Raw genomic sequence first — 24,879 nt, forward strand, 5'->3', positions numbered from 1 at the left:
AATTCCCAAAAGTAGCTGATCATATTTCCTTGTACGTCCTCCCAAGATAAACAAAGAAATAGAGATGTAAGACTCTTAAGTACTTGAACAACTGGAGAAGTATGAGACTTAAGACGGTATCGTAAGCAATGTACACGCATGCACTCCATTAATATTGTTGTTGGTTTGGCGGACTATTAATGGCCGTTTTGGAATTTGAAATAGTCTAATTTTAAGTTGAGTTTAATATTTAAACAGCTAACTCTTAAATCATTAAACTCATCTCAACTCAAAATCTCTTTACAAGTGGGACTCACAACCTTTTTTAACTTTCCATAAATATATATAAACTCGTCTTAACATCCAAATACATTTAAACTTCTTTTAAGTGGACTCTACAAAACTTACCACACCATCTTAACTCATTACTATTCGTAAAGAACTCAACTCACATCAACTGATCAATTCAGCTCAACATTCAAACGGGACCTAAAACTTCCCATCTCAAACAATTAGAGCTTACAAATTTACAATACATACATATATATATATATATAAAGAACTCAAAAGTTTTTGAGGTAAAACCCTGGCTAGAGAACCACAACCTTTTCGTGAAGAAATCCTGCATCAGATTTTGAAGGAGGAATTCTATTCCATAAAATTAGTAGATTATGAAACAACGCGCGTCGATAAACTAGAAGGAATATTAATACCGTGGCAGGCTGGCCTTGGCCTTGAATAATATCGGACCAAGTGACAACTGACCCTTATAAAGTCAGTACCACTGCTTGCATGTTCTGTAAAAAATTGTAACGTGAGTGCATGAGGAAAGAGCAGCTAGCTAGCTGTTTTCTTCTTACACAAGTGCAACGTGGGACCTTGCTTATAAGTAGGCAATTTCAATTGTTGAGGAAACGAATTAATTCTACGTCAGGATACATCATGCATCATGCATGTGTTGTAGTACCTGGCTTGATTACTTCCCTTTCTTTTTAATTAGGCTTTATCATGTGTACTTGTGTTTGAAGTGCTTTGATACTAGGATATTATTTGTAACTTGAGTCCATAATTCCATCCGTACGTTGTATTCTTCGAAGAATTGGGTGCGTAGCCGCTCCTATTTTTCCCCCGCTGCTTAAGACCAGTAGAAATACGCTATAGGTTTTTAATATAGAATATTGGTATTAGATCGAAGACCTCTAGCTCTACATCATATACTGCTTACATGGTATAATTTGATTTAAAAGATAAATTTTAAAATATAAATCTTACAAATCAAATCTCATTATTTAAATGATGTGGATATTATGCTGATCTACACACCGATTTGAAAATAGAATAACTCTTTAATATGATGATATATATTATTTCACGTATGATGTTATAAATGACACGGCTAACATTAATTAATTATATGTTAATAAATACAAGTGTCCAGTGATTTTCAGCTTGCTAGCTTTTATATACTACGCATGCAACTTTTGAATAAATAATAGTAAAAAACAAAACAATATCCTATGGAAATAGTATGAATTAACAGTATATATAACATCATGTAGTGATGATCAGGACTCAAATGTGGATAAGGTATCTTGAAGTAGCATATTCTTATGATATGATCATGGTGAGTGGCTACTTATCTCTCGTTGTCATGAATTATCTGATCATCACAATATTAATTGGTTCTCAAATTAAGATCGATGTCGATCGGTCACGACGTTGGCGCATGCATCACATTGCAGCAGTACCCAATATTAGTGGGTCTTTTGTCGCGCAAATTAAAGCAATGAAAAAAAGTTTAAGAACATTGATGGCTAGTGTGTGGCTTATCTGTTCACGTACGCTTCCATCAAATTATATTGAGATCACTAGGAATTATAATTAAGTCGGATAATTAATAGTACTTTAATTAATTTCTGCGTCGTTAAATATAAGTGGTCTGTACGAGCACAGCAAGCACTGGACACGACTAGTGGTCTATGATGTATAATGTCATGTGTTTTTGGTCGTTGCTGCATACGAAAATGGAGTACTTATGTGGAAATCATAACCAATTAATGATTCCAATAGCAATGGGTTGTGTTGGCCACCCCACTTCCTCAGGCACCCCATTATATACAAACGTTTTTGTCTGCATTGGATAATTTGATGAGTACTCCGAAAGGCAATTCAAAAGTGTTCCTCTTTCAAATGCAAAATAAAGAGCTTTTTTCTGGGTTATTGCTTGCCCTTTTGAATTTGTTTTCATTATCTCAAACAACTGCGCATATCCCACTACCATTCACTGCTCACTATCACCTAAAAGGAAAAAGAAGAGACTCTGATTAGTAGAAAGTTTGACCATTCAAGTTGAATTAACAAATATTATATTTACTTTCTTCGTTTATCGTTAGTTAAGTTGCTTTTATATTTTAAGAGTAATGCTAGGTATAAGCTTCAAATATATAAATTTTATATAATTTTTTTTTTTTGTAAAAAAAAGGGTTTCACTAATAAAATATTATTATTTTTATACTTTTTTTAGGTATAGTTCACTTTTTTATAAGAGTTTGTATAGAGTTTGTCTATTTAAAACTTATACAAATAATTTCTTTTTATTTAATTACCATATCTTTTGGCTTTTCGAAAGCAAGTTCTTAATTAGATCATTTGACATGATAAATAATTTCTTTTTATTTAATTACCATATCTTTTGGCTTTTCGAAAGCAAGTTCTTAATTAGATCATTTGACATGATAAATAATTTCTTTTTATTTAATTACCATATCTTTTGGCTTTTCGAAAGCAAGTTCTTAATTAGATCATTTGACATGATTTTTTACAGTGTTAAATAAGGTTGAAGATCTTATTAAAAAATATTTTGATTAAAAAGAAGAGTTGCATTAAAATTGAAGATGAGGAAAAAATAAGAATTGATACTTGCAGTTATAAGTGTGTAAGTGCTGTGCAGTCATTTTGAAAAAAATGAATAAATATGAAATTCACATGAAAATAAATTAATTTTTTAATAATAAATTTTACTCTTTTTAAAAGTTATTGTATAATACTTGTGCATTCTACGATTATATGTAGTATTACTCGAAAAAAATATATCCAACAAATTGATGGAGGGAGGGAGGGAGGGAGGGCGGGCCGGGGAGGAAAGTCGGGAACGAAACGGCTCGATCCGTGTAACAGCGCAAAGTTAGTGGCATGAGTCACGAAGAAGGTGTGCTAGCTAGCTGATCCAGTGGCCACCTCTGATCTTGCTCTTATTATTTTATTTTCTTTTTCCTAATTGCATGCGCCTTGTCACTCTCCTATATCATCTTCCACCCTATGCATATACCCCTCCATTCTTATTCAATAACCACAATGCCATTTGCTTGTGTTTCCGACGCTCCTACAAAAATCTAGCTGCATGCGCGCACTTGCTGATCATCATCGCATTCTATCAATCTATCTGTGTAATTTACATTATTCTTGACTGATTTGTTTTGGCAGATCATGGCTGATCTGAAGTTGCAGAACAATATTATAATATATATAAAAACCAGAAATAAAGAAAGAAAGAAAGGGTTATGTCTTAATTAGCTCGAAGAATTGACTGCCTGCATGCCGGCCGATGCTTTTTGTGGAATAATAAGTTTGAGTCTTAGGTAGTTTGTTTTTGTAACGAGATGAGATGAATTAATATTAAAGTTAAAAATTGAATAAAATATTAAAAAAAATATATATTTTTAATATAATTTTTATTTTAAAATTTGAAAAAGTTGAATTATTTATTTTATTTTGTTATGAGAATTTAAAAAAATTATAATAATTAGATAAGATGAGTTGAAAGAAATTACGAAAACAAACTAAACTCACTGTCAATTATAAATACCTTCCAAACATTAATCGTAGTTATATAACAGTGTCTCTGTTAATGTATCTTGCTTTCCCATTCCAACGTGGGCCGGCACTTCTTATCTTAAATTTTCATCCTTCCCAACATGTATCACTCATGTTAATATATATTAATGAAGTTATCAATGGAATTGTAAAAATATACTCGATCGTTTTTCCTTTACGGACATCTCATCCAACATTTTCACGGAAAAAGTAATAGCAGCATAGAAACTAATGTGTTTTCCGACAGGAGTCAGGACACTTCTTGTACATGAGAATTTCGTATATAGCTATGATCTGATAGTTATGAAACACGATTACACGAAGCAGATTACATGTGGCAAATGATTTGTACGTCATTCAGCAGAGTTTCAGACGCTAGCTTTCAGGACGGCTCAATACAAATTAAGGTCTAAGATAAAATTTAAGTAAATCATTCATAATTATAATATAATAAAATATAAACTATATATTATATAGAATAATTTTTAAAATTTTAGATAAAATAAGATTTTATTTAAAATATTTAAATAATATTTTTTTGAATTTATATTTAATACAACAACATAAAATGAGGCCCCAATACAAATTTTATACCTCAATTTAACAAGATCTTAAAAAAAATATTTAAAATATAGATAATTCATTATATTAAATATTAAATTTAATATTATGGCCAGAGCCTTGCATACATTAAAAAATATTAAAAATTTTATTTAATGAAATGATTTTTATTTTTTTTCAAAAGAAATTTTAAAGAAATACCTTCTTTTTAGTTTTGGAGGCCTGGTAAGAGGCCTTAGGCAAAGGCCGGAAAAGGAAATGTAGAGGGTAAATTAGAAAGGCGAAACAGAAAAGATGGCAGAGGGGACAAGAACAAAAGTCACACGTAATGAGGTCATGACCGTAATTTAGTGATAAAGTAGGGAGTTTTCGTTACTTTGCTTGCCAATTGAATTACGCATTTAAACATGTCCACATACATTGTTTTTGAACATGTATTTATAGATGACGAGACGCAATTAAAGAAGATGAAATCGTGAATAAAGTAGTATTGGAAGGCCGAAGATAGAAAAAAACAAGAGAAATGGAATGGAGAAAATGCTATCTGGATGTGGTACTGATACCGCTAGGGTTTTTTTTAACGATTGCTTATCATGCCTGGTTATGGCATAAGGTTCGCAAACAACCACTCACGACCATCATCGGTACAAATGCTACCGGACGGCGTTTTTGGGTTTCTGCCATTATGAAGGTATATATATACAGTTATCTTAGTTTTTGTTAACTTGTTGCAAACACTGATCAGAGATCATGATGATCAAAGACTCGAGCTTTGAGAGATGATGATCAAAGACTCGAGCTTTGTGGGTAAGTACAGTAGTGGACGGATAATCATGCCCTTAATTAATTAGCCTCTTAAAGCTATCCATATGCATGTGTGTTGCATTAATCCTTTTCCCTATGAAACTCGACCGTGAAACATCTTTGTTATAAAATTAGTAGTGCAGATAAGCAAAAAAGGAAGTAGCAATTAATATTCTGATCTTTAGGGTGATCTTTTAAACAGTTATATCTAAGAGTACTGTTGGATTATGGAAGGAAGAATGCAATGTAAGATCACCCCTCAGATCAAATTGGTCAGTATCCTCACATCTTTAGTCATGATCTATCCCATGAACCATCCCCACAAACTGGTGCTTTGAAAAGTTCATGGGATTTTGCAATCATGGCGAACAATAACATGATGTAGGCGGGGAACATGCAGGCCTGTCATTGGGTGATCAAAAGGTGGCCGGCTACCCTTTTTTTTCGTGGTGTAATCGATCATGGCTCATTTTGGCAAATATTTGATCATGAATAAGCATTTTTTCTTATGATGCAATAGATTGTAAACTTCCAACTGCTGTGACATCTATATTAAATTAGATGATCGATGGAAAAATATAACATCATACAGTGATCACAAAAAACTTCTGCCATTCTGATGCAACTCATGTTAAATTTTTACACAGGACAATGACAAAAAGAACATCCTGGCAGTGCAATCGCTCAGGAACACAATCATGGGCTCAACCCTAATGGCCACAACGTCAGTACTCCTCTGCTGTGGCCTGGCAGCCGTGATAAGCAGCACATACAGCGTGAAGAAACCGCTCAACGACACTGTTTATGGGGCCCACGGAGAATTCATGGTGGCTTTGAAATATGTGACACTCCTAACAGTTTTTCTCTTCTCATTTTTCTGCCACTCTCTCTCCATTAGGTTCATAAACCAAGTGAACATTCTCATCAACACTCCACAGGGCCCCACCTCCATAGTGACCCCAGAGTACGTGTCCGAACTCTTGGAGAAGGGCTTCGTGCTCAACAGTGTGGGAAACAGGCTCTTCTATGTAGGACTCCCTCTCCTGCTTTGGGTATTTGGTCCTGTACTAGTCTTCTTGTGTTATGTAACCATGGTGCCAGTGCTTTACAACCTCGACTTTGTGCTTGGAAGTGGAAAGCGAAAATATGATAACGATGACTCTGTTTGATAAAATGAGAGAAGATATCATGGATATTATAATTTGTACGTGTATGTCCATGATTTTCCCTGCCTCCAGAGGATAACCTTTGCCTGTAGAGATATGCTTTTTGATGATCTTGCTTTTAATTTTCCTCTCTCCTCCTTATAATGTTCACTTAGTACAGTTACATTTTAGTGCGTGATAGCTTTTCGCGACTAGATCATATAGATCATTAATTTTAGTGCATGGCTCTTCAATTAGAGAAGAGATAATTGCTTTGATTTACGTACAAAAAATGCTTTGATTTGCCATGCAATAAAGGTTAATTTAGAAAACATGTCACCAAAATAGAATCATATATTTTTTTGGCGATTGCACTAAAAATACGTCGTGATCGTTTAAAAATTAGCCAGTCAAACAAAAATACGTGGGACCAAACTTATAATCTCAACAGAAAAGATATATATATAAGCAAACTTTACCCAAATCCCTTATAATTAAAAAAAGTAGACCCTACCATAAAAAAGTATGAAAATTTAATTTTTTCTTGATATGGAGACCATTTTTACAAAAAACTTGTATATTTAGAACTTGTGCCTATCTCAGCAAGTACTTGTTGTTTCTTATTTATTATTATATATACAATTAGGTAATCACTTTTAGTTAAAAAGAAAAAAGAGAACATATCCTGCAACGTCATAATTCACTACGATGCCTTATCCTCTTCAGGATATATCCTTCATCCGCGCCTTTCCATTAACTCCCGTCGTAGGCAGGCAACTTGATGAATTTAGATCTATGTGGCGACTCTTGATATTCATGCCAATTGTGAGGTTTAATACACTGCATGCATGCACGATATAACTTAATTTGATCACCAAACATGCACATATGATCATAGTTTGAAGTCAGTGCATGGACGGAACCTAACCAATTAATACAGGCCTACATGTACAGATACCCATGATGAAGTGTTTGATCCGTACACCCAATCAATATTATAGCTAGGCTGATTCCTTAACGTTTGAGATGATCCAATTATGCGTGACGCAGCGGTAGTTTTGATACTTCAGAACACAATCACTTTCATCCTTTAATGCCAACTTGCAGGTGGGCATATGTTTACGTGCCGCAGGCAACAGTACGAGTAGTTTGCGATCCTTTGTTTTTTCTTTCTGGTCAGATCGATCGGTTTGCCGTTCGTTAGTTGTCGAGTTCTTTGATGGGTCTACACAACAAAGGCCTGAGTACTACGTACTACTAAAATAGATTAACGCATTTTGTCTGGTAAGAGTATATAGCTTTGGGACGGGACTCAACCGCAGTCTAGCAGATCATCATCGTTTTGGTACGTGATCAAAATGCATGTGGGACCAGAATTGGACGTTGTGAAACATGTTGCTGGTGGGCCGGTGGCTAATATCTGATTAAGTGAGATGGCTAAGAATTAATGGGCTTTTCTCATCAGGAAAGAATGAGGCGTATTCCGGCTTTGGATGGTGCTGGACTTAATGATAAAATGAATGGGCCGAACTACTCTAGATTTCGATCTCACAATGAAAGAAGACAAATGGTATATATAAATTCACAAGTCACGCACAAATTTTTATAAAAAAATAAATCTTATATTAAAAAAATATATTCTTTTTTTATGGAACCTGCTTTTTTATAAAAGGTCTATACAGAATTTATTTATTTGAGATTTATACCTAACATAATTACTATATATTTATATATATATATTGATCATAGTGTGCAAAAAAATAAAAAAGGTGATGGAGCGTTGTTCATGCGCCACAACATAACCATCGGACCTAATAACCTATACATGATCGATGTTTTATCGTTAATTAATAGAATGGAACACTCTTTTGATGGTGGCAGCTGTATCGTGGGACCTGGGTAATTCATGACCATATAAAGTTAGGTATTATATATGCATCCTTTAGTAAAAAAGTTGTGTAAAAACAAAAACGCAAAGCTGAATGCTTTTAGAAAGTGAGAGTTCAATACTTTTGTATCAAATTAGCTTTTAAGCACCTGTACCGACTTTATTTAGAGGTGAGCTGGTTGGTGCTTTAAATTACCGAATCAACTAATAACATTGATTATATATATATATATATATAAATATATATGAGTAGTGTTACATGTATTTATAATTTTATTTTTATTTTTACTTATAAGACTTATTTTATTAGTTTTCTTTTAAAATTCAAATTTTAAATTTTATAATTTTTAACATATCAATAACTGACATGTGGAGAAATAAATTTTTTATAAATTTTTTTTAAGTACATTTAACATTTTTCTATATATATATATATATAGATACATCATACACAAATAAATTTTTTTACTGTTTTGAAAGTAATTATGAAAAATTAAAATATTTAAATTAAGAGTTTTTTTTTTAAAAAAATTGCATTCATTATCGTATTAATTAACTATAAAAATGAAAAATAAGTGTTAATTTCACACAATAATTCCTTGCTGCATAAGCTAGGCGGCCATCTTCATAAATGCATTTGCTTTTGGGAAATGGCAAAAAGCAGACCCTCTTCAATGCATGCACTTTCTTTCCTTTTGAGCCTTAAAAGTATTCGGCCTTGCTTACAAAAGTTTTGCCATTACTTCACTAGTTGGTTTTGCTTTGCCTTTTATTTTTTTGGTTTTTAAAATGGCCATGAAAGCTTTTTTAAAGCCAGAGCAAAACGAATCGAGATTTTCTTTCTGCATGCACGTAGATCACTTCGGATTTAAATAAGAGTAATATTATACATCATATTTTTATTTTATTTTGATCATATTAAGTGATATATGACACATTTATTATCATTAGATGATAAATAATTATGTAATAAATAATTATTTAATAGTAATAAATATATCACATCATGCTTAATAAAATAAAAATAAGATGATAATATAATGTATAAAATTTTTTTCTAAATAAAGGACGTTGCATATTCTAGCTAGGTCGTATTTTTATATTTCTCTAATATTAAAGCTTGTTCCGTATACGCAAGTTTGATGCTCAGTCAAATCTTTTAGGTGAGATTTAGATAGTAAGGTAAAATGAGATAGTTTTAAATAAAAGTTAAAAGTTAAATAAAATATTATTTTTTAATATTAATATTATTTTATTATTTAAAAAAATTAAATTATTTATTATATTTTATATAAAAATTTAAAAAAATTATAATAATAAAATAATATAAGATGAATTGATTATCCAAACACCCGATTTACAAATCCAAATCGGATTGATTCCATTCCATTGTCCCCATGAAGTTGGATAGGAGTATATATGGCACATTGGCACGTACACCTAATAGACGGCTTTTTTTTTCGGGCTCTTATATATATATATATATCTGCTTATATTGATCATTATTGAAACAAATTATAGTTCTATATATGTAATAATTATTTTTTAGGGGACCGAACTATAATTGAACATCCTCCTCATATTTTTTATAACATAAATTATTTTATGCATAATATAAAAAGAAAGTGCCAAAAGGATTGCAAATTAGATCTAAGGTGATTTCGGGACCTCGATAAAGAAAAGGGTGGTACTAGAGCCACCAAAAATCAAGTACAGTAAAAGAAAAGAGTAGTGATAAACACACAATACTTTACACAATATTTTTTATAATATATGTTATAAAATAAAGATATTTTTATAAAATGATGTTAATTTTATAAAATATTTTACAAAAATATTCTTCCTTTTAAAATATTATTATGTAAAGTATATAATAAAATATTATGTATTTATCATTGTTCAAAAAAGAATGCCAAAAGGATTGAGTTCAAGGGAAAGTACATGAAAAACCAATAAGTGTAAAAGAAAAGTAGATGATAACAAGAAAAATCTTGAAATTATTGGGGAGAATAAATAAAGATTACACGCCCGTAATTGTGTGTATATATTATGTAGGTATTTATGTATCCATAGATTTTATTTCATTATAAGAAAATTACTTAAATGTGACTAGTTATTTTTAATAAAAATAATTATTTTTTTATCAAAATGAATATATTTTTATTATAAATAATTATTATTGTCGTAAATAATCCGTTATAATTATTTATTTTTCTTATAGTGCTTGTACAAAATTTTTAAGGCCAAAATTGTAACTTCTAGACAAAAGAATAAACTGTTATAATATCTAATGAGATAATTAATGATATTTTTTATTGATCCAAAAAAAGTACTTATATTTATAACTTGGTATAGACAACATAACTTTTATGCAGTTAGTATGACAGAATTTGATTAATAAAAAATCTAAATTTTATATTTTTATTGTAAATTAAATCTTGTCACGTTATTACAGTAAAAGATGTATTATTTATACGGACTTACTATTAAAGACTTAAAAAAAATAAATATTTATATAAAAGAGATCAAACCAAAGAGTTGTCGCTTTTCTTTGGACAGTGGCTTCCGTCGGCATCAGATTAATGATTTGAAAATATTTAAAGTCATGCCATTTACTTCTAATTAGATAAGCCAATATATAAAGAATAAATATAGATATAAGTTATTATTAAGAGTATTTATTTTATATACATAATGTGATATTATCTAGATTACATATCTCTCTAAATGAATGTGCATGAGTGCAAGATGTGCATTATTATAGTAGTTTCTTTTTAACATTACTCATATATAAAATGGATGATAAAATATTTATTATTAATATTTTTTTCTGAAAAGATTATTAATATAAAATATTAGATAAATATTATGAAACAAAATCCATGGGATGATTTTGTTGAGAACCAACAAATGACATTTTCATTGCACGTCATAACGTTAACTTCATGTGCCGTCCACTCCTACCTTTTTATCTCACTGACTCCGTACTTTGCTTTCGCAGCCTCATCTCTCTCTCTCTCTCTGTTCCTCTTCCTCTTCTATATATTTCTGTACCCATACCGTAACTCTCTCCCCCCTCCCTTCTCTCTTTCTCTCTCTCAGCAGTGGCTGAACCAATTGGCAGACCACGTCTCGTTGTGCTCCCGAACTCATTCTCAAATCGCGTCGATTTTAAGGGACGGTGACATGAAGCGTAGCGCATCAGATCAGTTGAGTCTCGAAGTCGAGGAGTTGATGAGGATGATAAGTTATCCCGAGTTGATCGATACCGGCCGGAACGGAGACCTAGACGATCAGTATGAAACAACCGGAGAGACTAATTGGAGTCATGTGCTTGACGGAGCTGCCGATGAACCCAATGTCTTTCTCGGTGATCTTCTGATCTCCGCCTCCAGTAGTCTTTCCAGCTTCGATGTCAATAGTCGGGTTACTCTCTCTCTCTCTCTCTCTCTCCGTCGCTATGTTTTGTGGGCTCACAGACGAGCATGTGAATGATCAGTTTCTAAAGAAAAACCATAACTACAGCACACTGGTGTAACACCCGTGTGAATATTGAAGTTTATGGTTGGATTTCTAAATATTAATTTTTTTATAATTAATGCATATCCGTCGGACCGTCACAATTGATACGATGGAATGAAATTCTATATTATTCTAAAGAACAAAAATTAGTTCCATATATATGCCTGTAAAGTAATGAAGTACATATACTACTTTATATATATATATATATATTATCAATATGAAGAATTAGTTCTATTTATATTTTGGTAGTGCTGAAAAGTAGCTTTAATTTATTGTTTGTTTATTTGTTTATGCATGGTTGGTGGAGCAACAGGCAAAGCCATCGTTAAAGAGGAGTCGTCCATTTCTGTCAACTTGGCCCATCGCTTTCTGCCTTATAAGCATGCAGCATTCTGACATGAAAATGTTTTTCAATTGAAAAATTTTATACACCACTTTCATCTCAATCTCATCGTACTATATAGGTAAGATGTAACATATTTATTATTATTAAATGATATTTTATAATGATAATAAATATATCACATCTTACATATTAAGATGAAACGTGACGAGAGTACGAAGAATATTCACTTTTTCTCATTTTCAATCACCCTAGCTGTAGCTCTAACTATATATCTGAGTTTACAAAATTTAAGATAAAAGAATAGCATAGACTACAAGTTGAATTAATCTTGCAAGCTGTTTGCATTGATGTACATCTCATGCTCATTATTTTGACCCTATTGGTTCATTTACAAGCACAAGATTCACTGTTTACCGGCTTATAGTATGCGACGATCTAACCCAGGTTCCTGTTTGTAAGTGCAGGGCATAAGGAATTTATTTTCAGGTTGCAGTGGACTGACTGAAACCCTTGTTGGTTCTCCAAATCTCACTTTTAAGCAATCCAGCATTTCAGCAACCATGGAATCTCAGTCATCAATATGCGGTATGAATCATCAAGGAGCTGCCACGCATATACATATGCATGTTTCATGTTATCCTTGTTTAATCTTTAATCTCCTTTCCAATTAATGCTTTTCGTTTAACACTTAAATTGGGGAAACATGTCAGTTAGCAGTCCAATGTCAGCTAACAAACCAGAAGGCAGGGATGCTCAAGCAAGAGTAGCTACCAGTACTGGTTCCTCGCATGAACCTTCGGATGATGATGTCGACTTAGAAGCTGGTCAGTGTGAGCAGAGCACAGATGTGGCTAAATTAAAACGCCTGAAAAGGTACGTGTGATGTTCTATAGTAATTCCACAAGTCGGTTCTGGGTTTTTCATGATCCTAACTATTTTTTTTGTGGCCAGGATGAATTCCAATCGGGAGTCTGCCAGGCGATCAAGAGAAAAAAAACAATTGCAGCTCCAAGATCTCGAGCTTCAGGTTATATATCTTGTGTCGTGGGTTAGTTTTTGTTATTTGATTCGTCAATTGCAAAAAAAAAAATTCTCAGTACTGTTCATCCAGAACCCGAAAAACCAGATTCAACTTTTAATTTTTATCTAAAACTCATGGTTCTTACTTATCTTGAACAACTAGGAGGAGAGAAAAAGAGGAAAGTTGGGGAATCTACCAACCAACTATGGAGTCTAGAATGTGGTTGAATGCTCCTTTAGCAGTTTTAAATTTTGTTGTTTAATTTATGGTTCTTTCTCAGGTTGATAAACTGAAAGGAGAAAATACTTCTTTATGCAAGCAGTTCACAGATGCTAATCGACAGTATCATGTTGCTGATACAAATAATCGAGTCCTGAAATCAGATGTAGAAGCTTTGAGAGCCAAGGTATTGTAGCAGCAGCTTTACTTATACTCAAGAGGGTTTTGTATGGATAAAGATCAGCAACATAAAACAGAAAAAGCCAATAAATAATAACATTTATGTGATTTCAGGTGAAATTAGCTGAAGATATGGTCACTCGTGGCTCGTTAACAACCAGCAGTTTGAGTTTGTATCAGCTTCTTCAAAGTCATTTAGGTACACCACCGCCACTTAATACCCACAATCTGCGCCGCGTTCCGAATGTCTCCCCAACCATCACTGTTTATGGAGATGAAACCTCATTTGCTGGAAATGGAATGGCTGTTTCCGGGCAGAATTCAGCCTTTGGACTTGGACACACCAATATTACTAATGGCAACCTGAAGACTGGAATCATGAGTGATGTTCATGTAATCAATGATCAAGGTCATGCAAACGTGCTATTTTAATTTTCTTTATTAATTTGTTAATGCCAGAAATAGTGGAGATCCTGGCCATCCATATGATCGCATGTTTTATTTTGGCAAAAGTTGGCCAGTCTTTAATTATATTTGTAGTTTTATGTTGAAGACTGATTAATGTATTATAGCTTGGTGTTTAGTTTGCATCTATTTGGACTTCGGATGTTTTCAAATATTTCAATTGAATATTGGCCAGGCTAGCTGGAGAAAACAAAAATTACATAATTAATTTTCAACTTGATCTGTGATCATCACTGACCAGATCAAAGCAAATTATATTATTCCCACTTAAATATAATTAATAGTCCCATATAGTTTTGGCCAAATCTGGTCAAAATCCATACCTAACGTTGGTTTACTTCAAAAACAACCAATTTAGAACAGGATAGTTTAACTGATCGCTGATCATGTCAGTCCCGTTTAGATTGAGAGATAAGATGAGATGGTTTTAAATGAATTGAATAAAATATTATTTTTTAATATTATTATTATTTTGAGATTTAAAAAAATTAAATTATTTTTTATTTTTTATATAAAAATTTAAAAAAATTATAATGATGAGATCATTAAGATGAGTTGATCATATCACTTCTCAATTCAAATAGAGTCTCGTTTTATTTATTTATATATTTAAATTTATTTTTTATAAAAAAGTATTACAGCCATAAAAATATTTTATAAAAATTAATTTTATATAATATATTATAACTATTTTATAATAAAAATAATTTTATAATTATTATAACTCGTTAATAATGAGAGTAGGGTGAAGTACTAGTTCTATCTCGATGATGCCATTGTAGGTAGAAAGTCAGCAACAGAGGAAGTGCGTGGCTACGAAATCCAAACTTGTAAACGTTACGTGAACGAATTGGAATATTCTCACAAATTAAGTGGATCAACGTGTTGAAAGTTCAAACATTCATAAAAAGTTAAGAATATACAGGTCACGTACAGAACTTTCCGCCAACCATAAAGCTCCAAGATTTATTCTTCCTTCAGTACAAGATAGATATGTTTAATTATTTTTTCAATAAATAAAACACATATATAGTTCAAAATTAATACGAATCGGATTTCAAATTTTGTCCTTTTACAACAAATGAAATTATGATTAAACCATTAATTACGAGTACTCTTATAAAACCGAAATTATTGGTGAAGGTGTTTTACGTTTAGCATTAATGTATGACAATGGCTCCAAGACTTCCATCCTTATCCGTTGTTTCATTTTCGACTCTTAATTTAAATATATTTTAAATGAATAAGGTGGTCACTCACAGCCAGATATTTAAGGGTGGTTGATGTGAAATAAAATACATCTTAATTTTTTTTTCTAAACACATATTCTATAGATCCCATTAGTTAAAAAAATTCGAGATTTTTTTTTTAAAAAAAAAAAAAGCTAAAAAAAATCCTCTTCCATACGTATTAGGCTTATTTCGCGGCTATTCAGCGTTTCAGTCCTACCAAACCGCGTTTAATATCCGTCTTCCACAGGCTATTTGCCACGTAACAAAAAATTGCACGCCTCAACCAATTAGAAAAAAAAATGCCATAAAAAAATATCTAAAACGAGTCACGTGTAGCGTAGCATCGTCCGTCCGAACACGTCCACGGTCCATCCACTCCGTTTGTGATAGAAAATAAGGATTTTTTTTATAATTTGTTGTTCTTAAATAATTTTCATTATTTATATAAGAATAATTATATTTATATAAATAAATAATTTAGAGTTTAAAATAGTTATTAAATAATTTAAATACTAAACACGTGATACTTCTATAGAATAATATTATATCATTAAAAATTAATATATATATAAATTTTAATAACACGACATTATATAATTGTATGAGATAAAAACTTTAAATCATTCATATTTCAATGACTAATTAATAATTTATTGGAATTTATGTACTTTAGGTGAAGAGTTTTGAAAAAAAAAAAAAAATTATAGGAAATCGAGGATCTGAGAATAGGTACAAAAAAGGGTCCATTGTTCTACGCCGGCCATGATATTTTCACACGTATTAAGTTTCAACGGGAAGTGAAAGTGAAACAACGAAACTCAGAACTCAGAAGATCTCTCTCTCACTTTCTCTCTGTGTGTTTTTCGGTGTCTGAGACTCTTGAGTTTTGTTGGCCGTGATTGCATGCCATGTTGGCCTCAAAGCTCGTGATTTTATCAATCTTTCTAGCTCTAATTCTCACCAATGTTAGGGCTCAAGTTCCAAGCAACGAAGATGGGACGGTTCTAACTCCAGAAAATAAAGATGAGAAGGTTCAATCCATTCGATCCCCCGGCTCTGATGATTCGTCCGGTCTGAAGATCGTACAGCTCGAATCCAAGATCCAGAACCTTGGTCAGTTTCTTTACTCTTTATTTTCGGTCTTTAGCACTTTTTTTCGGTTTTTCCTTGAAATTTCTTTCGTCGTGTTTGGTTGCGGAGATGACTGAGGCAGAGAATAGAAATATAGGTTGTTTTACCTAAGGCCTTCAACTCAATTCATCTCATTTTCTTCGTTATAACTTTCCTAAATTAATATAATAAACAATTCAATTTTTTCAAATCTTAAAATAATAATAATATTAAAAAATAATATTTTAAAAATATTTTATTATACTATTCACAAATCATCTCTATTCATCAAACGACTCCGGTATGCATTTTTTTTTTTCTTTGCATCGATTCTATTTGAATGTTGATTTTAATGCAGTGGGACCCGTGAAGTTGAGTGAAAATTGCTTAGTTTATCTTGGAACGCTAAATTTCAGGGGAAAATGTTTTTCGGTCAACGAAGAGTTTAGGATTGATTTCATAAACGTTGGTTCGTTTGATTGATGTGTTACTATAGCTATGACGGAAAGAAAATCATAATGCTGCGTTTGGTTCTCTAGAAACTAATCTTAAAAAACTTGGAATTTTCGGGTTTATGGATTTTTTCCCTTAATCAATAGTTAAATTATAGTTTCTTCATATTTTGTTACCTTCTTACTGTGCATCAAAACGGATCATAATGGAACAGTAGTACAACTGCTGAGAGACTGAATAGGATCATATTCAGCTGAGTAGTAGAAACAACTGTAAAGGGACAGTAAGTCACAGTTTAAAATGAATCGTGAAAATTAGTCTTGTTTCTCCAGGCCTATTGAATATATGACAGACTCCTAGATAATATTGAAATTCTTTGTTTTCTATATTGAAAGTTTTCTATTTTATTGTCAAGGTGTGGGCGTGAGGTGTAGTACAATCCAATAGTGGATGCCATTTATTTGTACTAAGGCTTAATTGAGAGTGTTGTTGAGTATCATAAAAATCATATTAAAAATGAGAATGACCAGTGTTTATTTATTTATTTATTTTTTGATGTCGGGGAACCTCTCCAAGGCAGTACTCTTTGGACCCACCCCTGCAGAGTAAACCCCTGTCCCGGTTCCGGTCCCGTGCACCGCAACCCTCAGAAGTTTCCCTACACGAAACTAGTTAAATCGCTGGCTTTTCACTAAGGGATGTGACCCTTAGAGATTGTTTGCACCCAAGGGGATTTGAACCTTGGACCTGGGGGAGCATACGCCCAAGCCCAAGGCCTTTACCACTTAAGCCAACCCCTAGGGGTTAGAATGACCAGTGTTTATGAGAGGAAAATTTGACAAACTGAACTTGATTTTGTGTTGCCTTTGTTTTCTGATGCCCTTTCTCTGTCTGTTATTGAAGAGTCCCAAATTAATGAGAAATCCAAAGAATTGAAAGCAAAGGAAGATGTTATAGTGGAGAAGGAAAAGATCATTCAAGAGAATTCAGATTACATTGCTTCCTTGCAGAGTGAGATCGCATCACTCAAGGTGAGGACTAGCATAAACCTTTGCATGACCATTAACTGACAATAATTACTAATTTCTTTAAAATTACAAGTAAAGTATATATGTCCTTATTATATTCCAATACCTCTAATTTTAATGAAATTAGTTGCTACTATTGTTCTATACTCGGAGGCTGCTAGATGTGCTTAGCTTGTTACTACATAGGTGCACATTGTTGACTACAGTTTTGGATATCATCATTCTTATGCATTATGAAGTCACACTGTAAATTTAAGGGACATTCATAGGGGGTCCTCTATAATTTCAGAAAAAGGGGACTTTAGATGCGGAGCAGGTTGGTAAGGCTCATGCGCGTGCTGGTGAATTGGAGAAGCAGGTTAGATATCGGCATGCAAACAATTTACGATGTTAAAAGCATTAGGCTTTATGATCTCTCTATTTCTATACAGGTTGAGAAACTTAAAGCTGAACTTGAAACTCAAAATAAGGAAAAGGCAGCCTTGGAAGCCCGGGTAAATGAACCTGAGAGGAAAGTAAGCGATTTGAGTTTGAATCTAGAGAATGTGAGTTACTTATCCTGCTAGATTTTGTTTGGAAAGTATAACTTATGGCTGTCTGTCTTGTTGAAATATGTTTTGTTATGGCATACAACATTACAAGATTAACAGAGCACCTGTTGTTTTGCTTGTTGAATGCGTGCATTCCATTTACTAGTAGAGAGAACCTGTTGTTAGAATGTGGTGTAAAACTTAGTTTTACACACTCCAATAAATGATTAACAGAAAGGTGTCTTTATTTTTTTTAAATGTTTTAAAGAATTTGGTTCAATATGGATGTGTTGTTTCAATTCTCCAATAAAACAACTATGTGTCAACTTTTTATTGGAGGGTGTAAAGGACTTGATAATATTGAGGAGAATAGTTCTTTTTCTAATCTTGTTGAAACTGTTCTTTCTATTAGACACTCCTGATACTTGAAGAAATACTGCTTTTCCTCTTCCTGTTAAAAAATTTTATTGGTTCCTCTCTGATTTGATCTTTGAAGAACATACTTGTACTTTTATTCAGAATGCTCAAAGAGTTTATTTTGTTCATTGGACTTTTTACCTACTATATACTCGGTAATTTTATTTTTTTACTATTTTACGTGGGTGAAAGACCTTGGCACCACATAAGTTCAAAATTATCTTGCATCAGATCTCTTAAGAACGCTTGGTAAAAATTTTATTATGGTTGGGAGTCTCTGTCTTATCGGTTTGTATTGAAGTTAGGCAAATTTGAGACGTTCCTTTTACTTGAACCTGTGCTTTATGCATGATTATAACTTATAATTCAGGAGTCTCTCTTTTATCGGCTGGTATTGAAGTTTAGCAAATTTAAGAGGTTCCTTCTGCTTGAATTTGTTTGTCTTTTTTTCTGCATGATTGTAATTTTGAGTTTCTATACTCTCAGTGAATATGTATCAGATTCATGTCATATATCTTCTCTTTTATCGGCTGGTATTGAAGTTTAGCAAATTTAAGAGGTTCCTTCTGCTTGAATTTGTTTGTCTTTTTTTCTGCATAATTGTAATTTTGAGTTTCTATACTCTCAGTGATATGTATCAGATTCATGTCATATATCTTTTTAATTCCTGTTTTACTTTTTTAATCATTTGATGTGAAATGAGCTTGATATTATCACGAGAGAATGGTAGACTGATCTGAGACACTGTCTTCTTTTAACAGCTCCAAAAGATTAATGAAGAACAGAAGACCAAAATTCGTATAATTGAACAGGCTCTTAAAGTTGCTGAGGTACCTATTTAGTTCTGTAACTCATACTATGCCAGATTCTACATGATGGTTCTTATGTATTTTTTTTAAAAACTTTTTTAGGAAGAAATGATTAAGGCAAAGTCGGCGGTCACTTCAAAAGCTAAAGAGTTAAAGGAGGTAAAATGACTAGTTTTTAATGTTCTGTATCTATAGGCTACATGTACTATGGGCTTGGAAAGGTTTGGGGCATACTTGTCACTTTTGTACCTGAGTCTGTCCAAACATTAATTTTATTTTTAAATACTATCTTCTCTCTATGGTTTAGAGGGATGAACTGAATCTATTAAAATATCTCTGAGACAGAAACTTTGCAAAATCCCAAAATTTGACATATTACTACTTGCTCATAGTTGTTTCATTATGTATTTATTTCAACAGATGGTAAAGGAGTCCTTAATCTAAAAAATCTACAACCCCTGTGGGTTGAACTGACCATATATGTGCGAATGTGAAACTAGGGATTGCATGTGCATTAAACATCTGGTTAGTCATGAAAAATCATACAACTAGAACATATGGTGGACTTCATTGCCAGAAGATTGTACTTATAATTACGAATGAGAGTTTAAAGCTTCTGAATGGTTCCATTGCCATTAAGATGTCATGGTGTATGTGGTTTAAGGATTTAGGCAATGGCCCATGAGTGACATAATGTAATTCTAGATGACATCTCAAGAAACTCATTAATGCTTGAGATCTTGCCTTATTACGTATGTTGTCTTCTCTGATATTTGGTATAGCCACAAAAGGAAAATGATTTAAAACTGGAATTGGATGGCAAAGCTAACACTAATTTTGCCAGGTTCACGGTGCGTGGCTTCCACCTTGGCTTGCTGTACATTTCATCCATTGTCAGGTAAACTTAGCAAAATTGTGTTGTGCACAACTGGGATTGTTGACATTAGAGCTGAAAACGAATCTTCTTGCAGTCTTTCATGGAGATTCATTGGAATGAGCGTGGCAAACCAGCTCTGGATACAGTTATTCAGAAGGTATATTTTTCTCCTGGTTGCTATAGGGTTATTTAGCATGTGGCACCCTGTGTTTGACAATGATTTCTCCATCATGGTTTGTCAGCCCACTAAACTTCTGTTAGACGTTTGATCCAGGCCCTGGAGAAAAAGGCACAAGCTGAAAAGTGGGCTGCACCTCACATGGAATCAATTAAAACTGTAAGCTGTCTTTCCATTGATCCGTTTTTTTATTTCTGCTTTATGTTTTGGGACTTATGGTTTTCTATTTCTAGACCTGATTTTGTTGTAGTCATTTGGCTTTTTACTTGAGAAGGTTTGAAGTGAAGTACTGGTGTTCTGTGGTTCCTCCCTTTTTGAAAGTTGCTTTTATTTGTAAGAAATGACTAATCTGTGTTTATACTCTCTCATTCTCCATCCTGTCACTTGAAGAAATGGATCCCAATTATGAAGGAACAGTGGGTTGTGCTAAAAACGAATGTGGAACCACACGTCCAATCACTAACTGAAAAATCTATTGAAGTTTATGAGTCATCAAAGACTACAATAACTCCACATCTTGCCCGAGCACAAGAATTTGTTGATCCTTACTTTCAGGTACATTGTGCTTTAGTGTCCTTGGTTATCTGATCTACTAACATGAATCTGAAAGAATTCTTCATCGATTACAGCAAGCTAAAAAGTTCAGCAAGCCATATATCGATCAAATTGCGGCATTGGCAAAACCGCATGTTGATAAATTACGAGTGGCAATGAAACCCTATACAAAGCAAGCGATTCGTGCTTATGGGGAGTTCCTGAAATCTGCTACTACTTACCATAATCAGGTGTGAATTAGTTGCATGTTTTAAGATATCCATGCTCCTTTAATGTGCTGGTTGTCTTTGTGGTGGCATTCAGTCATTTGTTTTTGCTTTTTGAGGGATCTGGTGGCAGGTTGACACGATTTATATGTTGCAGCTGTTGCTAGGATCCATGAATAGAGCCTCTTGAGCATTATGAAATCCTCCTTTTTTATTTTCTTTGTTTTGTTGGTGGCTGATGGTAAACTGTTGAAACAGCAGTCACTTTTAGAAGTGTTCAAGTTTGTTTTCTTGTTTAGAGCCTAAGAAGTACTCTAAAAAAATTATAAACCATTTGTTGTGCCCCCCATTTATCCTGTGAATAGGTTCTATTTCAAATGACAACCCCCCTCCCCCCTCCAAAAAAAAAAAAGAAGGGGGAGAACGTTATAGAGGATAAGGTCTGTTAGGAATGATGAGAGAAAAAGTAACAAAAAAGTGGAATCAATTGCACATGACACAAGATTTACGTGATTCAGTAGCGTGCCTACTTCCACAGAGATGCATAGGATTTTATTTAGATGAAAATCACGAGTACAGTGCAGCGGCTGTACAAGGGTTTAATAAAATATATAGTAAACCCTAATTAGTGAGTTGGCTCTAATTAAGAGCCAAAAAATGGGTCAAGACCTGATTGGGTGTTTGTGTAGCTGACATGGGTTGGATAAGAGGTAGGAAGGAAGAATATAGAATGAATCCACAACAAGAAAGGAGAAGGAAGAGGGAGCTATGTTCTACCAAGGTTCTATCCGAGGAAAAAAATTAGTTCCAAACTGTTGCAACTTCTCTTTCACATAAGTCGTCATACTACATCCAATAGATATTAATTACAAAGTACTGATCCTAAATTTTTTGTAGCTTGTAATTAGTACTTATAAAAAAAAATATATATTAATTACATGTCCCTCTTGTATACTTCATGTATACTTAGGGCTACTCCCTTTTTTCGTTTTTTAGTTAAATGATTGATTACTTGTGAAACAATATTAATCACCATCACACTTCCAACTATCACAATCCTAGCTCTGTCCCAGCCTCCAACTCTGTCACAAGGTATTAGGTAAACGACAATACAAATTCAAATAAAACAAAACTAATCGGATAAGATATCATGTATGCCTTCCATTCTATTCTAGTAACTCTTGTCTTAATTTCTAACTTAGCTGACTTATCCATATAATCACAACATGGCTGCCACTTGGGCTTTGTGTCTGTAACTTACCAATAAAAAAATATGCCAAGGATTTGTAATGGTTATTTTTTCATTTTTCTTACTCCCCCTTCCCTTTCCATCTGGAAACGCTTAAACATGATGATCCTTGTGTTAATATGGTCTGTATCACATACCATAGAAGAATTAAGTGAAGTCTAAAATTTGATTAACCCCAATCCCACCCCCTCAAGTATATGTGTGTATGTTTTGTATCCAGATATATTTGATATTGGTTCAACTTGCCGTTTATTAATAATCCTTTTTTCTATTTTCTTATGCTTTGTTAAGATGCAAACCACTGTTCGAGAGATGCTGAAAAGGCATGAACTGACAAGACCTCTTGCTACTAAAGAGTTGGAGTGGTTTGCGGTACGTAATGGTTGTGTATTCTCTTCTTTGTCTGTTTATTCAAATCTAATTATTTTGTTGCGCATTACCCGACACCGACCATGTGACTTGCTGGTGATCCAAATGGCACAGGCTTCTGCTTTGTTGGCCCTCCCCATCATTATCCTCTTCAGAATTGGTTCTGCCATTTCCTAGTCAGTTCCTTTGCTAGCTATTCTTTTTATTTTTGCACCGTTTCTTATCAAAAGATTCACAAACATATATTTTCACTTTCCTTCTTTAGCGTTAAACTTTTGTAACATGATTTTATGTACCTCATCTATGCAGCAAAAAGGCTAAGAAATCTACTCGAAATGCTCACACCAACCATGCACGTCGCAAAGCTAAACGGGTCCATCCGGACAAGTAGAGCACAGCTAGTATTCACCAGTTTTTATGTCTGTTTTTGGTGGGGGCTGTGGACTATCTAAGGTGCGCTTCATCATAATTTTAATATAGTATGCATCCATCTTAATGGTTAGAATTAGACAAGTGTTATTTGATTGTCAGGAATTACAATGTATACACTCCATTAGGATCTGATTATCAAGATTGTGAGTCATTATCTATTTTTTCTTCATTTCAATGGCACAAATATTTAACGCATAGCGGTAGTTGGAGAGTCCAATGTGTCAAATTTTGTACTTTATGATGCACGTTGCAATTTTTTTTTTTTTTGGGGCGATACTCCTAAAAAATTGTTATTTGGTATTCTTCTCACCTTTCATGAAGCCCTAATCTGTCACCATGAAGGGGTATGTCAACTACAGGAAAAAAAAGGACTAGCTACCCTTTTAAATATTTTTAAGAAGAGAAATACTACTTTGCCATCCGAAGTCTACCGCTTGCCATTTTAATTTTTTTTGACATTAAGAAAGTGATTTTAAAAAAAAAGTTGAAAATAACCTAGCGGTATAATTGAGCAGTGATGCTACTTAGGCGTCAGGCGGCAGAGTAGCACCGCTCTTTTAAGAATTATAGAACAGACAATTTTTATGTGTAATAGCAGTTTGAGATTGAGAAGGTATGTATTTCTGAATCAAGAATAAGAGAGGATCAAATGCTGTCAATAGAACAGTATTTGTGGAATTTAGGGTCGGAGACTATCATTTATTGAAGGAATAGTGGATTTATGGTTCTACTTTCCTTTTACTGCTTATATTGGCTTGCTTTAGTTTTTGCATGAGATGTCGGTTTGATGTGACTTGATGCCGTAGTTCCTTTTACTGCAGATGGGAGTTGCGCTTCTAGTATGGGCCTTCTTGGACTATGTTCTTGTCAGTGAACTTTGAGGATCCTGCCGTTGTCACTGAACTCTTCTAATATTGTTGAAGATCGCTACTTAAGTTTGTTTTTATTAATATTTATTTTAAAATTAAATTAATTAGAACTAGTTAGACGTCATAGAAGTGTAGAAGTTCATATATTGCTCATGTGTTATTCAAGTTGATAGAGGTGGTCTTAATATTTTTTGGTTCCCACTCTTCTGGGGTCCACATTATGTTTTGTTTGTTGGAATCATATTTTCTCTTGCCTAATTAATTAACCACCAAAACTCTTCATCGTAGCAATAACTAATTTATGTACCCTTTTAATTTGATTTTGATGTCCAAAAGGGCCAATATATAATGATTCAACAACCTCCATTTATGAAAATACATTCTCAGTGGTTATTCTGTTCGGTTTTTATTGTCCCTAGCTCTCCCCACCTTTCTTGCTTTTGGGGCAAGCTTTTAGTAAGAAACGAAAGTACCGACCCTTGGGCTTCAGTGAGTGAGAGAGACAACCTTACTATTATATATTATATATTACACCTTCCACACTACACTTATCAACCGG

General features: G+C 33.2%; 3 protein-coding genes across 4 annotated transcripts; all 3 read left to right on the plus strand.

The window, feature by feature from the left end:
* Window positions 1-4,880: 4,880 nt before the first annotated feature.
* Window positions 4,881-6,647, plus strand: LOC109009153. The gene is made up of 2 exons (XM_018989538.2): window positions 4,881-5,104; window positions 5,865-6,647. The coding sequence occupies exons 1-2, from the start codon at window positions 4,937-4,939 to the stop codon at window positions 6,384-6,386; spliced, it is 690 nt and encodes a 229-aa protein (XP_018845083.1). The 5' UTR covers window positions 4,881-4,936; the 3' UTR covers window positions 6,387-6,647.
* Window positions 6,648-11,223: 4,576 nt separating this feature from the next.
* LOC109019180 (basic leucine zipper 9-like) lies at window positions 11,224-14,130 on the plus strand. Of its 2 annotated transcripts, XM_019001418.2 has the most exons (7): window positions 11,594-11,676; window positions 12,089-12,239; window positions 12,586-12,706; window positions 12,832-12,994; window positions 13,073-13,148; window positions 13,423-13,548; window positions 13,656-14,130. In XM_019001418.2, the coding sequence occupies exons 3-7, from the start codon at window positions 12,682-12,684 to the stop codon at window positions 13,971-13,973; spliced, it is 708 nt and encodes a 235-aa protein (XP_018856963.1). In that variant the 5' UTR covers window positions 11,594-11,676; window positions 12,089-12,239; window positions 12,586-12,681; the 3' UTR covers window positions 13,974-14,130. The 2 variants fall into 2 exon arrangements, with proteins under 2 accessions (XP_018856962.1, XP_018856963.1); XM_019001417.2 differs by lacking the exon at window positions 12,089-12,239 and having other exon boundaries at window positions 11,224-11,676.
* Window positions 14,131-15,962: 1,832 nt separating this feature from the next.
* LOC109019175 (coiled-coil domain-containing protein 18-like) lies at window positions 15,963-24,611 on the plus strand. The gene is made up of 15 exons (XM_019001414.2): window positions 15,963-16,351; window positions 17,705-17,832; window positions 18,119-18,187; window positions 18,261-18,374; window positions 19,538-19,606; window positions 19,688-19,744; window positions 20,430-20,483; window positions 20,557-20,619; window positions 20,737-20,799; window positions 21,031-21,195; window positions 21,270-21,425; window positions 22,942-23,022; window positions 23,134-23,195; window positions 23,329-23,472; window positions 24,273-24,611. The coding sequence occupies exons 1-14, from the start codon at window positions 16,147-16,149 to the stop codon at window positions 23,408-23,410; spliced, it is 1,368 nt and encodes a 455-aa protein (XP_018856959.1). The 5' UTR covers window positions 15,963-16,146; the 3' UTR covers window positions 23,411-23,472; window positions 24,273-24,611.
* The last annotated feature ends 268 nt before the right edge of the window (window positions 24,612-24,879 follow it).

Source organism: Juglans regia, chromosome 8 (assembly GCF_001411555.2).
Source record: "Juglans regia cultivar Chandler chromosome 8, Walnut 2.0, whole genome shotgun sequence".
NCBI classification, from domain to species: Eukaryota; Viridiplantae; Streptophyta; class Magnoliopsida; order Fagales; family Juglandaceae; genus Juglans; species Juglans regia.